This window comes from Drosophila persimilis, unplaced genomic scaffold, assembly GCF_003286085.1.
Source record: "Drosophila persimilis strain 14011-0111.01,24,50 unplaced genomic scaffold, DperRS2 tig00000676-arrow-arrow-pilon, whole genome shotgun sequence".
In the NCBI taxonomy this organism is placed as follows: domain Eukaryota; kingdom Metazoa; phylum Arthropoda; class Insecta; order Diptera; family Drosophilidae; genus Drosophila; species Drosophila persimilis.
The window spans coordinates 728896-745585 of record NW_020825332.1 but is presented as its reverse complement, the minus strand read 5'-3'; the positions used below and the strand labels follow the sequence as shown (position 1 = coordinate 745585).

Sequence of the window (16690 nt, the reverse complement as noted above, 5' to 3'; positions counted from 1 at the left end):
AGCCCGAGCGCTTGTACTATTAACATACTTTTCAGTCAAGACTTTCGTTAGCCGGCATCTAAATAAGAATGCCCTTGAATGACATTGCACCCTACACCAAACACAGCCGCCACATGCGTTACACCAGTCATGTTGATTAAATTATGATAAATAATGATGATCCAAACCACTTAACGAAGTTAATGCATTGATCATCAAATGAATGATCAAGGAAACCCCTCGATACTTACCCCTTAAGCACTGGTAAAGTCTGAGGGGCATCACGCACTGGTGATAGCGCTTATCAGTGCCGTCGCAGCCGAGCCGCCAGAACATCGCGCTCGCTTATCAGCGGGAGTAGAATTTGCTTAGCTCTGCCTGACACTCAATTTTCATCGCACGCAAACGCAGGTCGGTCGTCCAGTTGGAAATCTACCAGCAGCCGGAAAACTCCAGTGGTTAGCAGCATGTCTCTCAGCGCGGAAACGGTCCAAACTACGCCCTACGAGGGCCAGAAGCCAGGCACCAGTGGATTGCGCAAAAAGGTCGAAAACTAAATTCAAGAAAATCATCTCGGGTCTCTCGAATCGTCCCATTCTGCTCCTCCGCCCACAGGTGAAGGTTTTCGTGCAGCCCAACTACACGGAAAACTTTGTCCAGGCCACTCTGTCCGCCAATGGAGCTGCCCTCGCTGGCTCCACTCTGGTCGTGGGTGGCGATGGGCGCTACTACTGCAAAGAAGCTGCGGAGCTGATTGTCCGAATCGCGGCTGCCAACGGCGTGTCCAAGTTGCTGGTTGGCCAAAACGGCATCCTCTCCACTCCGGCGGTGTCCAGCCTGATTCGTCACAACAAGGCCTTAGGTGAGTAAGTGCATCAGGTATGGGCTTCACTGTGGCCGTAAATGCAAAAGAGCTTTGCTGATAACAGCCACCACGTATCATCTATTCATCTATTTGTCGCGATGTGATCTGCCAGAGGTCTCTCAGGTCAATTAATGAAATGGATCCGTATCTCCCGAACCCTTTAGGTGGCATTGTCTTGACTGCTTCCCACAATCCGGGCGGCCCCGAGAACGATTTCGGCATCAAGTTCAACTGCGAGAACGGTGGACCAGCCCCGGACGCATTTACCAACAGCATCCACAAGCTGACTACCGAGATCAAGGAGTACAAGCTGGTGCGTGGCCTGCAGATCGACATCGCCAAGGTGGGCGTGAGCAACTTCGACATTGCCGGCAAGCCCTTCACCGTGAACGTCATCGATTCGGTGGCCGACTATCTGCGCCTCATGGAAGAGATCTTTGACATGGGCAAACTCAAGGAGTTTGTCAGCGGCAAGGTCACGGGCAAGCCTCTGAAGATGAGGATTGATGCAATGAACGGTGTCACCGGGCCCTACGTGAAGGAAATCTTTCTGAAAAGCTTGGGTGCCAGCGAGTCCTGCGTGGTCCACACCACTCCACTGCCAGACTTTGGGGGACTGCACCCCGATCCGAATCTGACCTACGCCAAGGATCTGGTTGATACAGTCGCTCAGGGTGACTACGATATAGGAGCCGCCTTCGACGGTGATGGCGATCGCAACATGATCATCGGCCACAAGGCTTTCTTCGTGACACCTAGCGACTCGCTGGCCGTGATTGCCCATTACCTGGAGGCCATTCCGTACTTCCAGAAGAACGGCGTCCAGGGATTCGCTCGCAGCATGCCCACCGCTTCGGCTGTGGATCTCGTGGGCAAGAAGCTCGGCAAGGAGGTCTTCGAGGTGCCCACGGGGTGGAAGTACTTTGGTAATCTCATGGATGCCGGACGCCTGTGTCTGTGCGGCGAGGAGAGCTTCGGCACCGGCTCCAATCACATCCGCGAAAAGGATGGCATCTGGGCAGTCCTCGCCTGGATCTCGGTAATGCAGCACACGGGCAAGGGAATCGAGGATATCCTTAAGCAGCACTGGTCCACCTACGGCCGCAACTATTTTACCCGCTACGACTACGAGGAATGCGCCTCGGATCCCTGCAACGAGATGATGGACACCATGGAAAAGACCATCACGGCGGCAGGATTTGTCGGCAAGAGCTTCTCCAGCGGCGGCAAAAGCTACAAGGTGAAGGAGGCGGACAACTTCAGCTATACAGATCCCGTGGACAAGTCGGTTGCCACCAAGCAGGGTCTGCGCATTGTCTTCGAGGACGGCAGCCGCATTGTGGTGCGTCTCAGTGGCACAGGCAGCTCCGGAGCCACAGTGCGGTGAGTACTCGCACAACGTGTTAACTCTTCTCGCATTTACGACGCTTGCTTTTCCTTATTTCAGCTTGTACATTGATTCGTATGAGAAGGAGAATGTCTTGGGCCAGGCTAGCGTCATGCTGAAGCCCTTGATTGACATTGCCCTGGAGATTTCTCAGCTGCCCAAATTCACTGGCCGCAATGCTCCCACCGTCATCACGTAAATGAGCCCACTCCATGGGAGAGGGGGAAACGGATATTACTTACTCATCCTGAATCCTGATCCTCATCCTCAGTTCGTTGCTGTTGTTGTGCCCCACTCCTATCTCCATTTGCACCTCAGCGAGGCATTTCTTTGTTATGTTTTGAATTTATTAAAGTTTGTGTAGCCTAAGAGCCGACTCATTTGATGGGCGTGGCCAGATACTCGAACTCGGAGAGTATCATGTTGGGTATGCGCTGCTCGAGGACTCGCAGCGGCAGGCGACCCAGCCGCACAAAGGTCTGCAGGAAGTGGAGCACAGTGGTCACTTCGGGTCCCAGCATTTCCTTGTCCCTAAAAACAAGACAACATTTGCATAACGGATTCCTGGCAGGGAATACAATTGCACACTCACGATAGCTGCGCTTCGGCCACCGTCACCACATACTGACTCATGTAGGAGATGTACAGCATCTTGACGTTCCTGTGGAACTGCTGAAGAATGGTCAGGAGGCCCACCACGAGGGGCACACAATCAATCACATCTTTGGCTGCCTTGGGCAGCAGGCAGTCTGTATTAGCGGAATGCTGCAGTCGATCCACATGAGCAATGGTGAAGAGAAACAGAAACAACGAGACATTGTGCGTGTTCTTGGTTGGGAAGAACACCTGCTCTAAGGGCTCAAAGTTACCCGTGCAGAGGAGGATGTCCTCAAGGTCCGTCAGCATTCCAACGCCCTGCTCATCGCACAGGTCCTTGCTGCGCGAGAGTTCCAGCAGGAAGGCGCTGTAAGGGAGATGGAATTGTATTACTCTTCTGGGACGGGGACTACGACTGGGACTCCTCTAACGCAGTACTCACCGATTAAGCGTGTCCGCCGTGTTCTGCAACAGCTTGGCCTCGCATTTGCTGCTGAAGCTCAGCTCGGTGGCGATTTGCTGGCGCAGCACTTGCTTCTGTCCCACCGAGAGCACCCAGTCTAAGAGCCGGGGCCACACCTTCATCCAGCGCTGGGTATAGTCCAGATAATACTTGAGCGGCTGCTTGGCCACCTCGGGGCCGGGGAAGTCGCGCGACTCCAACTCTTTCGTGACGCTTTCCAGGGCGTCGCGCCACATGCGATCCGAGGTGAGGTTCTTCTGAAGCCGCTCCAGATGGCGCTTTAGCTCGTCCGCCAGCATGTGGGCATAGAGCCGCTCCAGTCCGACCATGCCAGCGGGGTCGAGAGCCTCGCGCAGAATGCCAAAGAACCCAGAAGCGGATAGCACTTCCGGGTGCGGGGCTCTCTTCTCATACCACGTCCTCTTGAGGTCCAGGTAGATGGTCCCTTTGGGCTCTGTGCAGCGCAGGAGCTCGTGGGCTAGGCGTCCAATGAAATTGTTGGAGTTCGATGGGTCCCCCTGCAGGGGCGGGAAGTTGGGAATGGGTATGATCTGGCTCTGATGGCTCGACTGCCACTCCTGGACCTTGTTCCGCAGGAAGGCGTTGCATTCCTTCTCTACATTGTAGCTGATGATACGCTGGGACTCCTCCAGCAGAATGCCCAGACCCTGCACCCTCAGATAGTCCTCGATGTACTCGAAGGACCGTCGATATCCCTCAATGGTCTTGGCCAGAGTCTGAAGCTTCTGTTGCATGAGCTGCACCTGCGACTTGCCCTTCTCGGGCGTGAAAATCAGTCCCAGATTGTAGGCATTGGCCAAATGATTGACCAGCTCCTTCCGAATGCCATCCTCCAGCAGCTGCTTGGGGTCCAGCTCGATTACCCCCACCAGCGTGGTCTTCATCATGAGGATTCCCTTGGTGAACACCGCAATGGAGTTAGTCAGCTGAGCCACCTTGGCCCGCTCCTCGAATTGGGCGTACTCCTTAAGCTTGTCCTTGTCCAGGCGTGTGGGGAACTCCTTTATCACGTTCGTGAGCAGGTGGATAATCCTCGCCAGAATGCTAAACATGGTCTCTGGGACAATCTGGAGCACTCGACGCAAAAAGTTGGCGAGCTCTGTGCTGTAATAGTTGGACACGGACACGAGATCCTCGCTCTTGGCCTGATTAATCCTCATCAAGGGCACCTCCAGAGTGCTGGCCAGCTTGAGAAACACTGACCGAATGCCGCGGACTGCGTGCGGCTGACGCTTGATGTGCTCCTGCATGAGGGGCCTGAAGTCCCGCTGCAGCAGATGCCAGGCATAACTGAAGTCGGTGATCATCTGTATCTGGATCTCAATGTCCTCCTTGAGGTTGATCAACTAAACGAAAGATTTGTTGGGATTACATATTGCTTTAGGATATCTTTAGCTTTAGCTGTACCTGTGCCATCCGATTGAGCAGATCCCGCGTCTCCTGCAACTGCTGCTTCACCAACATGTTGGCGTGCAGATTGTGGTACTCCTGCACCTCGTCCAGGGCCTGCATTACCTGAATGATGAGGCGGCCGGACTTTTGCGGCCTGCCTATTTCCAGTTTCTGCAGCCGCTTGGCCACCTCACCGAACCATTGCTGCAGATGGGCATTCGACTCGATCTTCGCCAGCGGCCGGGTGCCGGAAAATGATTCGCTCAGCTCCTGCAGACGCTGCATTGCCCCTTCGCGACTCTTGCTCCAGCGCTCTTCCCTGCTCTGCTGAACCTCGCCCAGCAGCTCCCGCACAGTCAGCTCCATTTGGCTGCAGTTGAGCAGGAGATGATACAGAGTGTTCCGGTTGAACTTCAGCTCCTTGAGCACCAACTGGTGCACGTGGCTGGGCTCGACTGCAATGCACGATATGATGAAAACCTCGCGGGAGGTGTGCAGGCAGTACCAGCGCAGCACGACATTGCACTGACGCATCAGGACAATCAGTTTGTTGGCATGCTGCAGCACGAAGCCGTCGTCGAGGACTCCTTCTCGGACAATCTCTTGGGTCTTTTGGAGGCTCTTCGCCAGCTGCTCGCTTTGCTGCTGGCACAGCGTTTGAACGGCTGCTGGATTCACAATATTCGCTATGGCAGATCTGGCCGCCTGGAAGTCCAGCCAGGCATCTATAAGGTTTACCGTGATGCCCATGTACACGGATATGATCCAATTGTCGCAGTAGAACTTGTCCACAATCTCGCGCATCTGCGAGCCTTGGCCGTGCAGGACCTGGGGGCAGAAGTAGAGACACACGTACAGCATCGCCGCCTGGGAGGAGAGGGCCGTGGAGCGGTGCGAGGGATGCGGGTAGATGGCCAACTGGTTGTAGATGTCGTCGCAGCGGAGACGGGCAATGACCAGATCTATGAAGCTCGCATCGAAGCGAAACCGGGAGAAGTACGCTTCGGGGTATTTGGGAACTACCAGGTTGGCAGCTCCCGCCGCTGCCTGTTTCCCTCCCAAGCTTAACAATTTGGCGGTCTCCGAGGGATGCACGTAGCCCGTGGATCGCAGGAGTAGGCAGACATCGTGGATGTTGCTCTCGTCCCCACTGGGCGTGGCATCGCCACCGCTGTAGCGGTAGTAGGAGATCAGCAGGCGCTCCCTCACATCGCCGGAAATGTGGTAGTCCAGAAGCAGCAAAATAACTCCATACAAGTAAAGGGACTCGCACAAGAGTTGCTTGCCCTCCTCGTCCTGAAGCACCGTCTCCAGCGTTTGCTGGATGTAGTATCCACTGTTCAGCTCCTCTATGTACTGCTGCAGATCTTTGGCATAGTGATGGATGCTCTGGAAGGCCAGGTAAAAGCGTCTAATCAGCGGCAAGTGGCTCCGAATGTCATCATCCAATTCACTGAGCTCCTACACCATGAAATGCCAACCAATTAAAGTGTTTCTTCTTTAATTTATACTCTACTGCTCACCGGGCTCTGTTCGATTTTCCTCTCGTGCTCTTCGGCCACCTTGAAGTAGCTAAAGTCGAGTATAATCTCGCCATATTTCTCCCGATCGGCCTTTGTCTCCAATCTGCAGGCGGGGATTTTCAGATTCAGATTTTCATTATGGCTTTTTGGGTCATATTTGTAACCTACCGATAAATTAGGGGAACGTAGTCCTTGAGTCGAAGGATCTCTGCTATGATGGAGTTACCTACCGACACAATATTCAGCAGATTTTGGCCACAGGCATTGTTTTCAGCCAGGAATTCAGTCATTTTGCCGAAAACACATCTTTATCAAAAACAATCACAACATACAGTGTTTTCCAACACTATTGATATGAGCAATCACACACACACACACACACATCCGCGAAAATAGGGCTGCAGGCACTACGAGCGTTTGGCGCCCAACTCTAAATTTGAATAAAGCTAAATCGCTACATGAAAAATAAAATAAAAATTCACTTAAGCAAAAATGAACAACTAATAAACATTGCAGGCAAAATATAAAACTATTATGGAAAATGTGCCAATTGTTTGTGGGTTTTTGTTGTATCCCAATGTAAATTTTGGGGAATTTTTTTTATTTTTTTGTTAGCTAGGGGAACGACAAAAAAATGCATTAAGAATATTTAACATAATAAAAATTATTGTAAAAATATCAATAAAATTATTTAATTCAACTACATACATTTTAATCAATTAACTAGCTAATTAACTGAGATACCATCATTGAAAAAATTAAATTGTATATTTTGTTGTTAAAAAAGTTGCGTTGCGCACTGCACTTCCCTGCATTTCTGTAGGTTCCCCCGTATATAAAATATACTCAAGTATGTATGTGTGGTATGGTATGGTATGTATTCCCCGTGCACACAAGTTTTCTGAATTTTTGTCCTTTTATTTTTTTGTTTGTTTTTGTTGGATTTAGTTTGTTTTTGTTCTTTTTTTGTTTTTACTTAATTTTACATACAATAGTTCTGTTTTCCGCTTCGTTTGTTTTCTTTTATGCGTATGTAATTGTAAAACATAATAAGTATATATATATATATATATACTATATATAATATATTCAGATATATGCCTACCAAAACTATGCGATGCGCTGTGTTTTTTCTCGGTTGATTTTGCTTTTTTTTGCCTGCTTTCTTATCTACATTTCTCATTAAGGACAACTTTTATTTATTGAATTTACACACAAAGAACTTTGAATTTGAGAAATGCTTTTGTTTTGTTTAATTTTGATGGAAATTTCATGAAATGTAATGTCAATTTATTTTTGATTTTCGTAACTCGTTTCCGCTTACATTTGCATTTGCGTGGGGATTGTATTTTACAAGATTTGCTGGCTAATTGTATACAAATTCATCTATTTTTTTGTTTTTGTGTGTTGTGTGGTGTTCGTGTTCATGTTTAGGGAGGGAGGAAGGGCGGATTAAAGGAGGTAGGGCCAATGCCGATCGATCTGCCTGCAGCTTGGTCCGAGAGCAGATGGCAGGGCGAGATCTGGGCCGCACATTGGCCCCAACCCACCAGATCCTGCACACTTATGTATGTATGTATGGTAGATACTATCGAATCGTGTCTCTAAATGGATGAACGAGCGAGCGCTTCTAATAAAAACATGTTTAGTTATCTTAATGCCTAGACATTCGCATCCTCGGTCTTCATCATCATCATCATCATCATCTTGTTGAATTTGTTAATTACGCTCGGTTTACCTACTTTTATAACTATTAGAAGATCCTTAGCCTAGGCTTTATGTACAGTTTGTTGGGGTTGGGCTGGGTTGGGTTGGTTGGGGGGTTGTTGGTTTTATACATAATATGTTATTTAGAATTACAGCTTGTGGTTTAAACAACTAGAACTAATTCAATATATGCTTTAAATGGTTTCCTCTGATGTGTGTGTGTCTGTTCCTTGCTGAACTTCTGAACTTCTCTTCTGATGGTTTTAGAAACCATCTGCAATCTGCCAACTGCAATTCTCTTCTCGGATTCGCTTGCCTGCTCCATTTGACCACTTATCCTCTTTGCTTTCATTCAGCTGCACATCATCTCATCTCACTTAAGGGCTAGGAATTACGCTTTTGTTTTCGTTTAACAAACTAAGCTAGTAATTAATTAAATATTAATAATTATGTTTATATCGTTTAGATAAGGCCGTCAATGCAATTAATGCAAACATTATGTTATGTTACAATTACAATTCAAACGCCCCTCCTCTGCTGACTGCGCGTTCTATAGAGTTCTATTCTACTCTGTTCTCTTTCTTTCCTTTTGTTTCTTCTTTCTTCATATTTCTTCGTTTATGTTTAGCTTTTGTTTCTGCGTTTTTGGATTGGTTTGGTTTAAGTTTTACAGACAATTTATTGTGGGGAATAAACGAGCTTTAAACTAGACTTAAAATCAAGAGCGAATAGAAATTAGATTTAGATTTTAAGGTTCTAAAAGTACACTTTAAATAGGGTGGGGGCCAGGGGCTCCTAACTAAAAAAAAAAAAACAAGAAACGGAGACGACGAATCAAATCGGTTAAGTCAGAGGCTACATTATATTGCGATTGGAGGAAATCTGAAGCGGGAAACATTACCAGAGGCCAAGGGGCCCGGGCCCGGGCCTGGGCAGGGCAGGCGGTGACGTGCAATATAACTGGAACTGGAACGGGAACAGGAGTAGAAGACAATGTGAATGACGAACAGCAGCGATCACTTGAGGTATGTTTTGAACAGCGTGGAACTGCGACAAAACTCGCGCTCCTGCTCCATATAGAACAGCATGTCACGCAGATTGACGCGTTTGATGCGCGGCCGTAACGTGGTTGGTGCCGAGCCCGAGCTGCTCAACAGTCCGCCGCCGCTGGAACCCTAAAGACGAAAGAATTTGGTCATCACTTGCAGAAGGTCTAAGTCGTTCGAGATCATACCACTCCCGCACTGGCCGCATCGCTATCCAGTTTGAGTTTCTTGCGGGGTCCAATGGCCTGGAGAGCCGTCAGATTAGCGTCCCGCTGCCGCAGCTCCTCCATCTCTGCGCGTTGCATTTCCTTGGCCTAAATAATGAAATGAAATGGAACTATAGCGAATCTGAGAGCCTGGAAGGAACTGGGTCAAATATCCTACCCTCGCCTTCATCTTGGCTTGCTCGGGATCCTCCACACGAGACCTGGACTTCGCCGCCCGGAGCAGCATTTCGCGTTCAAGCTCCTCGTGCCGCTTCTGCTCGGCCTTGTCGAGCTCCTCCAGAAACTTGATCTGGCCGCGCACATCCTTGGCGGGCTCGTAGCGGGGGTCCAACTGCAAGGAGCCGAACAAGGATCATTATTAGATTAGAGGATCTACAGAATCAGCAGCTGCACCATTTCCACACACCTTGATGACATCAATGCGGTGCTCCGCTATCACAGCCAACTTCTCCACAATGTTCTTCAGTCGCTCCTGGCAGGCATGCGATATGAGGACGGCCACATCCTGCGATGGTTCGTCCAGACCCACCTCCGTGGTGATGGCCCGTATCCTCGCCTGCAGAGCGGGCATGTTGAGGAACACCTCGTCCTTGCAGGAGCGTATCTGGGTGCCGATGTTCTCCGTGCAGCCGAGAATCCGCTGCGACTCCTCGGCCAGGTTGACACCGCCCATGGCGGCCACGTCGTTGATATCATCGTCCCCATACATCGAAGAGGACATCGAGCTCTGTTGGAAAAACGAATTGGCCGCCGCTGCCGCTCCGCTCGCACTGTTCGCCTTCGACTCGTCCTTGGCATCGAGCGCATCCCTCCTCTTTTTACTTGCCGCCGCCTTGCTGATCGCCGGCGATGCCTTTACCAGCGTCTTGCCCGAGATGGGCGTCAGTGAGGCATTCATTCGCTCTAGGTGCGACCCGGCCTTAATCTCCACCAGCTTCGGCTCAAAGTGGTTATTGTTGTTGTGGTGCAGCGAATTCTGCATTTGTTCACGGGCTCTCAGCGCCTCCGGCGGCAGATGGACCGTGGGCAGCGATGGCACCGGCAGCGACGTGACCGATGCCGAATTGAGCGTCGACAGCACCGACAGCGTGGGCGTGGGCGGCGGCCCACTACTGTTCGATATGGCTGCCAGCATCGGCGGGTGAAGGCTGGGCGTTATCGCCTTGATCTGCGTCTGGCCCACCTTGACGGCAGTGAGTTTGTTCGTGGGCGTGGTGTTTTGCGGTCGGGCCGTGGCCCGGATCTGCACAGTTCCCGTGCGCTGCAATTGAGCATGCTGCGGTCCACGGATTTGCACAATGTTCTATAAGATACGTAACCATGAACATTAAGTGATCAAGGGAAATCAAAGCGGAATCAAAAGGAAGGGAGTTTGTTTAACTTACCGCCTGTCCAGGCACTTGCAACGAGGGTATCTGGGTGCGAATGGCGCCCGTGCTGACGAGTCGCGGCGCTGTTGGTAGCCGTATGTTGGGCTGCTTCGATATCGTCGTGTGGCCGATGGTGGGCCGCGGCGTGCCCATCGCATTTGGTGTTATCATGCGCACCTGCGTCTGTCCAATGGTCGTTGTCTGGCTGGGGCCAATCGGACGGATTTGCGCTTGGATTTTCTACAAAAAATACAGCAAATGTTTCAATACAAAAGTGAAGTAATGGAACATCAGTGTTGGGACTTACGGGCAGCTGTTGCGAGAGTCCCGCCAGACCGATGACATGTTGCGGCGGCGGTTTGATTCCCTCGATGACCAGCTCCTTGGAGTAGAGGGCCTGACGCAGCAGTGGCAGGCTCTTCTTGAGAAACCCAATGAGGCAGGGCTGTGGACTGGCGTTGAGCAAACGCTCCAGGCGATCACAAAACTCCTCGGGCTCCACATTCGCATTAACCAGCTCCTGGATGAGGGTGCGCACATTCTTCTCCACTGGCTTCGGTTCCCGTGTCGATAATTCAATTAAATTGGCTAGAAACTTGCGACACTTTTCTTTGGTATTTCCCTGCTGAGCCGTCGTCGTTGTCGTTGTGCTCGTCGTAGCCTGTGCGCCTCCCGAGGAGCTCACATTGTTCACCTGCTGTTGCTGCTGCTGCTGTTGTTGCTGGTGCTGTGCTGGTATCGTTTGGATTTGCGTGATCTGCGGCAGGTGGGGCGCCTGCGAGTTCAGCTGCGTCAGGTGCGGTGGCTGCGATGAGGTCGTGTAGCCATGCGCATTACTGCTGGCCACCGAATTGACAATGATGTTGTTGGAGGCGGTGGTGTTGGTCATCGACTGTAGGGAGATCAAGAGAGGAACCAATGGATTAGCCAGGGAATTCATCGGATCGGCTGGGATCGTCATATTTGATATTCGATAAGACGCAGCGCAAATATAAGTGCAAAATTAGGAGAGAAAAAGCGTACGATTAACCACAAAAGAAAGCTATATATATATGTATATAGATATAGATATATATATATATATATGTATATATGTATGTATATGGATAGTACAATATTAATGATGATTATGGTATTTCTTGTGGGTGGGCGGGCAGCAGCAGGTTCCTGGACTCCAAATGTATGTGCAGGGGGGGAGGGCAATGGGGGTGGTTATGGCATAGGTGGGGGGGCGACATGAGATGAGCTTAAGCAGTTTTATCTTCCTTCCACAGCAGTCCAGCACATCACATCACATCACATCTTTAAGATGAGTCCTACTACTCCTCAGCCTATGAATGGATGTATAGAAATAGTGTCTGTCTTTTCTAATGACAGAGTCCTGAAACAGCAACAGGCCATAGCCTTAGCCTAAGCCAAAGCCATAGCTTAAGCAGGCAGCGCATAGACTAAATCCAAAATAAAGAGAGTATTTCAAATACACAGACAACAGATACAGATATATATACGGATACGGATACGGATATACACAACGATATGCAGCATGCATGCAAAACGTAGGCTAAGTAAAATACATCGATATATCATACGAATCACGAATTGAGTAATCATGAATTGATTTGATTTGTCGAATAAGTCGAACTAAAACTGAACTGAAGCGTAAATAAGATCATAAGATTCAAATAACAGCATAACAGACAAAAAGGAGAACAGAGAGTAGAAGAGCAAAATATATATGTATTCTATATATGGCATATATCCTGGAGGAGAGATGGTTCTTCTTTTTACGTTTTGCTTGATCTTTATAGTGACGGGCACATTGGCTGCAGCTGCTGCCGCTGCGGCAGCCGTGGCGGCGGCATGTTGCTGTTGCTGCTGCTGCTGCTGCTGTTTCTGTTGCTGCTGAGCCTTCAGTTGCTGCTGGAGCTTCTGTTGCTGCTGCTGCTGCTGGTTACTAGCGGGTTTGCTGTTGTTGTTGTTGTTGGTAGTAGTGGTGGTGGTGTTGGTGGTGGTGGTGGTGGAGGCATTAATTATATGGTTATTGTTGCTATTGCTGGATGGGATTGTGGATGATGTACGGACAATCGTTTTGCGCAGTGCTATGCTAACGCTGGCAGTAGTGCTGGATGCTTGTTGCGACTGAAGTTGCTGTTGCTGTTGCTGCTGCTGCTGCTGCTGCTGTTGTTGCAGCTGCTGATGTTGCTGCTGTTGGGATGGTTGTTGCCCATGATATCTACTTACAGCTGCAGCCGGCACAGTTTGTAGTCGTATCTGTGTGGTTGTGGGATGGTTTGTGGTGCTTGTTGTGTGGTGGCTGTTGGTGTTATTGCTGGCATTGGTCATGGTCTGTGTCACCGTTGGCGGGCCAGTCGTCGTGGCCGTGCCCACGCGCAACAGTTGGTATCCATTATCCGTTTTCAGCAACAACGCCGGGGTCTGTCCTGTATTAAGTGTGTTTAAAGTTATCTAAAAGATAGAATAGAGAACAGAGAGAGATATTCGATTCGGATTCGGATTCGGTTTTCATCGGTTGGACAAATGGTGTGTGTCGCGTGTCGGGTGTCGGGTGTGGTGTGTGGATGTGGGGGGGCCCCAGTATGTAGTTTGGTGTGGATCATGTGAACATTTTGTGGGTTTTTGGGATTGGATTTGTGGGATGTGTGGATTAGTAGAGAAGAACCCACCACAACAACATTACACCACTCAAATGGCATGGCAAGGCATTGGAACACTCACCGATGGACTCTGCGGTCGCACACCAGCCATGTGCGAGTTGATTACCACACGACTCAGCGGATTGGCGGACACGTTCTTTTGCTGCTGCTGCTGCGCCGGTGACTGGTGCCGCATGCCCACCACAACTCCTGCCGGCAGCATGGAGTTGAGCAGCGGCTGGCCCTGTGGACACAATTTGATTAGTATTTCTCAGAGAATTTCCACGAGGATCGTGGATCGAAAGTTCAAGTTCTACGACAGTGGGGCTGAAGCGTTTAGAGTAGGGAGGATTCAAAGATTGCCTACAGCATGCAACCAGTTCACGGCTTATATGATGGCTTCGTCCGTTCACGGGATCGCAGGATCACAGATCATAGATCAGGGATCACAAAGGGAAAATGTAATTTTGATGTGCAGATCAATTTGTTAGGGATTTGCGGGGCGTGTTTTTTCGTTGTTTGTCTACGAGCTGTTGTTCTACATAAAGCGAGCGTTCAAAGCAATAGGTCTACAAAATACAATCATGAGTTCTTACTATAAAAAAAATGAGCATAGAATTGGTTGGTTGGTTGGTTGGGAGTGTTCGGATATGGGCAGAAAGGGGGATTTATTATGGAATTGGAGGATGAAAGCCGTCTATAAAAGCATAAATTAATGTTTTAAAATTATATGTGTACGCCTCAATGTGTGTGTTTCGACTGACTAAATTCCGATTGGATTGGATTGTACTTGGATTTAGGTGAAAATGGGAATATGGGGAATATGGGAATATATAGAGATAAACCGGATCGGACGACTCATTCGCCTAACGCCTGTTTTCTGTTTCTGTTTGTTTGTTTAGCTTGATGTGGATACCTGATTGATGGTCTTGGTCATTGTTACGATTCCTGCTGGTGCACTTGATACTAGACCCGCCGGCAGGGTGACAGCATGGTGATTGGATTTAATAACTAGGGTTTGTGTTTGGGTGGCACCTACGGATTGCGTCTGCTGCTGCTGGTGGGGCGACTGTTGGTGGTGCACCTGCGTCAGGCCCGGATGGTGGCCCCCGATTCCGGCCGTTATGGTCTTGATGGTTGTCGTGTTTGGAAGCTGGGCAGTCGAGATGATCGTCGGACCGCCACCGCTGCCCGGATTGCCGGCTATGTTGATGGTTCCATTCGGCAATTGGTTGGTGAATGTGATGCGATTGCCGGCTGTTGTTTGGCTGTTCATCGTGGAGGCGGAGGTGAAGGTGAAGGAGCGGAGTGGATTGTGTGTCTGTGTTGAAGGCGTGAAGTGGAGTGGCGGAGGCGTTTGAAGACCCTTTGTCGAGTGTCCTAGCAAAAATTATGCTTCAGAGGACGTACTGTTGCCGCCAGATTTCTCGATCAACTGCTTTCGGACATCGTGTGGTTGTGGCTGCAGCAAAGGTCTATCACTCGGAACGATGTTGCTGATACAGACTGTTGCATGCTGCGTGTCCCAAAAGCGAACTGCAATGCAATATTAAATGCTCTTTAGTATTTATAGAAGGGTATACCCAGTGATCGGATGATTTTGGGATAATTTACGCGTCTGCCGCTGCCGTTTACAGCTTGCTACCTGTGCCACCGTTACCTGGCGGTCATAAAACAAGCAGATGTCAAGATCCGACCAGCGCCAGTACCAGCACACAGCACACAGCACCTGGTGGCCAGACTCAAAAGAGTAGAGTAGATCACGCCGGACACTGGAGAAGCGGGAGCATACACACACAGACGCAAGACACGCGCGCACACATATAGTAATTGCATTCAATTCACCTTGAATTTGGGCCAAAAGCCTTAAGAGCGGCCGCGGGTGCTCCGCTGACAAGAGCTTATTCACGCGGCTGCTGCTGCGCTGGCGAGCTCTCCTTCTCTTGCGGTCGCGTGTGTTATCTGACTATTCTACCCCGGTGGGTCGTTGCTTGGAAGATTTATCAACAATTTTTCACACACCACACGCACTCGGTCGGCCTCTGACGTCGGGCACGGAAGAATGTCGCTTTATTTTGGTTATTTTGATGTACAAAAAATTTGGCAGCGACAGTAGTTCGACAACGCCGCCATTTTCACGAATGCGCGTGCAAAATAATCGTCTGGAGCGGCGTTGCCAGAAGCTGGCGGAAAATTGTTCAGTGTTGAACAAGAACACGTTGTTGCGATGGTTTTCTTAGTCCGGCAACGCAAAACAATGATTTATCGTCTGGCGCGGCGTTGCCACGATGATTTTCTCAGTCCGGCAACGCTCAATGTTTAATTTATATTTTATTATTATTATTTTTGATATTTGCTCAACCGTTTAGCATCAGATTATGATAAACGAATGGTATGTTATGGTAAGGTATACATGATGCACTGAATCAGGGATATTACTTCAGCCCCAGTACGCCCAAAGTTGCAAAGTCAGCTAGGACAAACATATGGGGGGCTATAATGTAAACACCGCCACCGCCGTTGTCTCAACGAGGTACACTACGGCCATTAGATTTTTTTTCATGTGTGAATTGGTTTTTATCTTCACTATATATTAAATGAGAAACCGCGATTGGACCATCGCATCGCCGCAAGCCGTAGTATTAGTAATCTGGCTTAGGTGGGCAGCGGGGAGCTGGTGTCTTATGTTTGTGTGTGTGTGTGTGTGTGTGTATCGTTTTGTACAGCCTGCAGTCGTTTAACACAATTTGTCGCTTGTTTAGGATAGGCACTTACTTCAATTCATTTTTCATATGAACTCTGTGCACGGCTCTAGCACTTTTCTGGCGCTTAGCCCTTAGGCCGAAAACCGAACGACGCGCGCGATCGAGCTTCTTGATCGTGCAAATACTCTTTGGTTTCCACTTGTTTTCCCCAACAGTTAGTTGCTGCGGCAAGACAGCCACTACGTCCACTTTTGCACAAAAAAAAAAATCTAGCCCCAGCCCTTGCCCCAGCACGTGAGACGCGTGATTTCGGAATATAAATGCACTGCTCTGAAGGGTTTTCACTTTGGGGATTATCTTAGGGCCTTCGTTGTGGGTGGTGGGTGGTTTTTAGATTAATTCTCGTAGTTAGTTTTGTGTTTGTTTTTTTGTGTTGAATGTTTACATTTTCTCAATATTTTACATGGCATCTACGCGGTAGCTACACACACTTTCTACATAATGGGAGAAAAAAGCGGGTATGGATAACAGGCAAGACAGCCCTGAAAAAGCAACACATGCAAGGTAAAATCCGCCCTTCTTAACCTGATTACCCGATTAGCCGATATACCGATTTTGTCTTCAAGGCATATTGCGCCGAGGTGAGGTTCCTCCGAACCTTGCAATTTGCCATGGGGTGTTTGCCTGTTGTCCATACCTCTTTCTATAGACCATTCAAAATTACGCTCTTCCGACTCTTTTTTCCGTTGCATGT

At 49.3% G+C, this 16690-nt stretch overlaps 3 protein-coding genes across 7 annotated transcripts; 1 reads left to right on the top strand and 2 right to left on the bottom strand.

Annotated features, from left to right (window-relative positions):
* The first annotated feature begins 369 nt into the window (after positions 1 to 369).
* Positions 370 to 2600, top strand: LOC6599805 (phosphoglucomutase). Its single transcript, XM_002024939.2, has 4 exons — positions 370 to 524; positions 595 to 841; positions 1009 to 2227; positions 2292 to 2600. Exons 1-4 carry the CDS (start codon positions 447 to 449, stop codon positions 2428 to 2430), a joined length of 1683 nt encoding a protein of 560 aa, XP_002024975.1. The 5' UTR covers positions 370 to 446; the 3' UTR covers positions 2431 to 2600.
* Positions 2557 to 6532, bottom strand: LOC6599806 (WASH complex subunit homolog 5). The gene is made up of 6 exons (XM_002024940.2): positions 6396 to 6532; positions 6228 to 6330; positions 4720 to 6165; positions 3271 to 4658; positions 2824 to 3195; positions 2557 to 2762 (listed from the first exon to the last, which is right to left on the bottom strand). Exons 1-6 carry the CDS (start codon positions 6515 to 6517, stop codon positions 2609 to 2611), a joined length of 3585 nt encoding a protein of 1194 aa, XP_002024976.1. The 5' UTR covers positions 6518 to 6532; the 3' UTR covers positions 2557 to 2608.
* Positions 6533 to 8584: 2052 nt separating this feature from the next.
* On the bottom strand, positions 8585 to 16309 carry LOC6599855 (transcription initiation factor TFIID subunit 4). 5 transcript variants are annotated; one of them, XM_026991534.1, is made up of 10 exons: positions 16007 to 16309; positions 14148 to 14767; positions 13314 to 13475; positions 12366 to 13043; positions 10885 to 11469; positions 10593 to 10817; positions 9614 to 10510; positions 9365 to 9538; positions 9169 to 9294; positions 8585 to 9109 (listed from the first exon to the last, which is right to left on the bottom strand). In XM_026991534.1, the coding sequence occupies exons 2-10, from the start codon at positions 14505 to 14507 to the stop codon at positions 8951 to 8953; spliced, it is 3366 nt and encodes a 1121-aa protein (XP_026847335.1). In that variant the 5' UTR covers positions 14508 to 14767; positions 16007 to 16309; the 3' UTR covers positions 8585 to 8950. The 5 variants fall into 5 exon arrangements, with proteins under 5 accessions (XP_026847335.1, XP_026847334.1, XP_026847336.1 ...); XM_026991533.1 differs by lacking the exon at positions 16007 to 16309 and adding an exon at positions 15077 to 15517; XM_026991535.1 differs by lacking the exon at positions 16007 to 16309 and adding an exon at positions 15077 to 15515 and having other exon boundaries at positions 14271 to 14767.
* Positions 16310 to 16690: the final 381 nt, after the last annotated feature.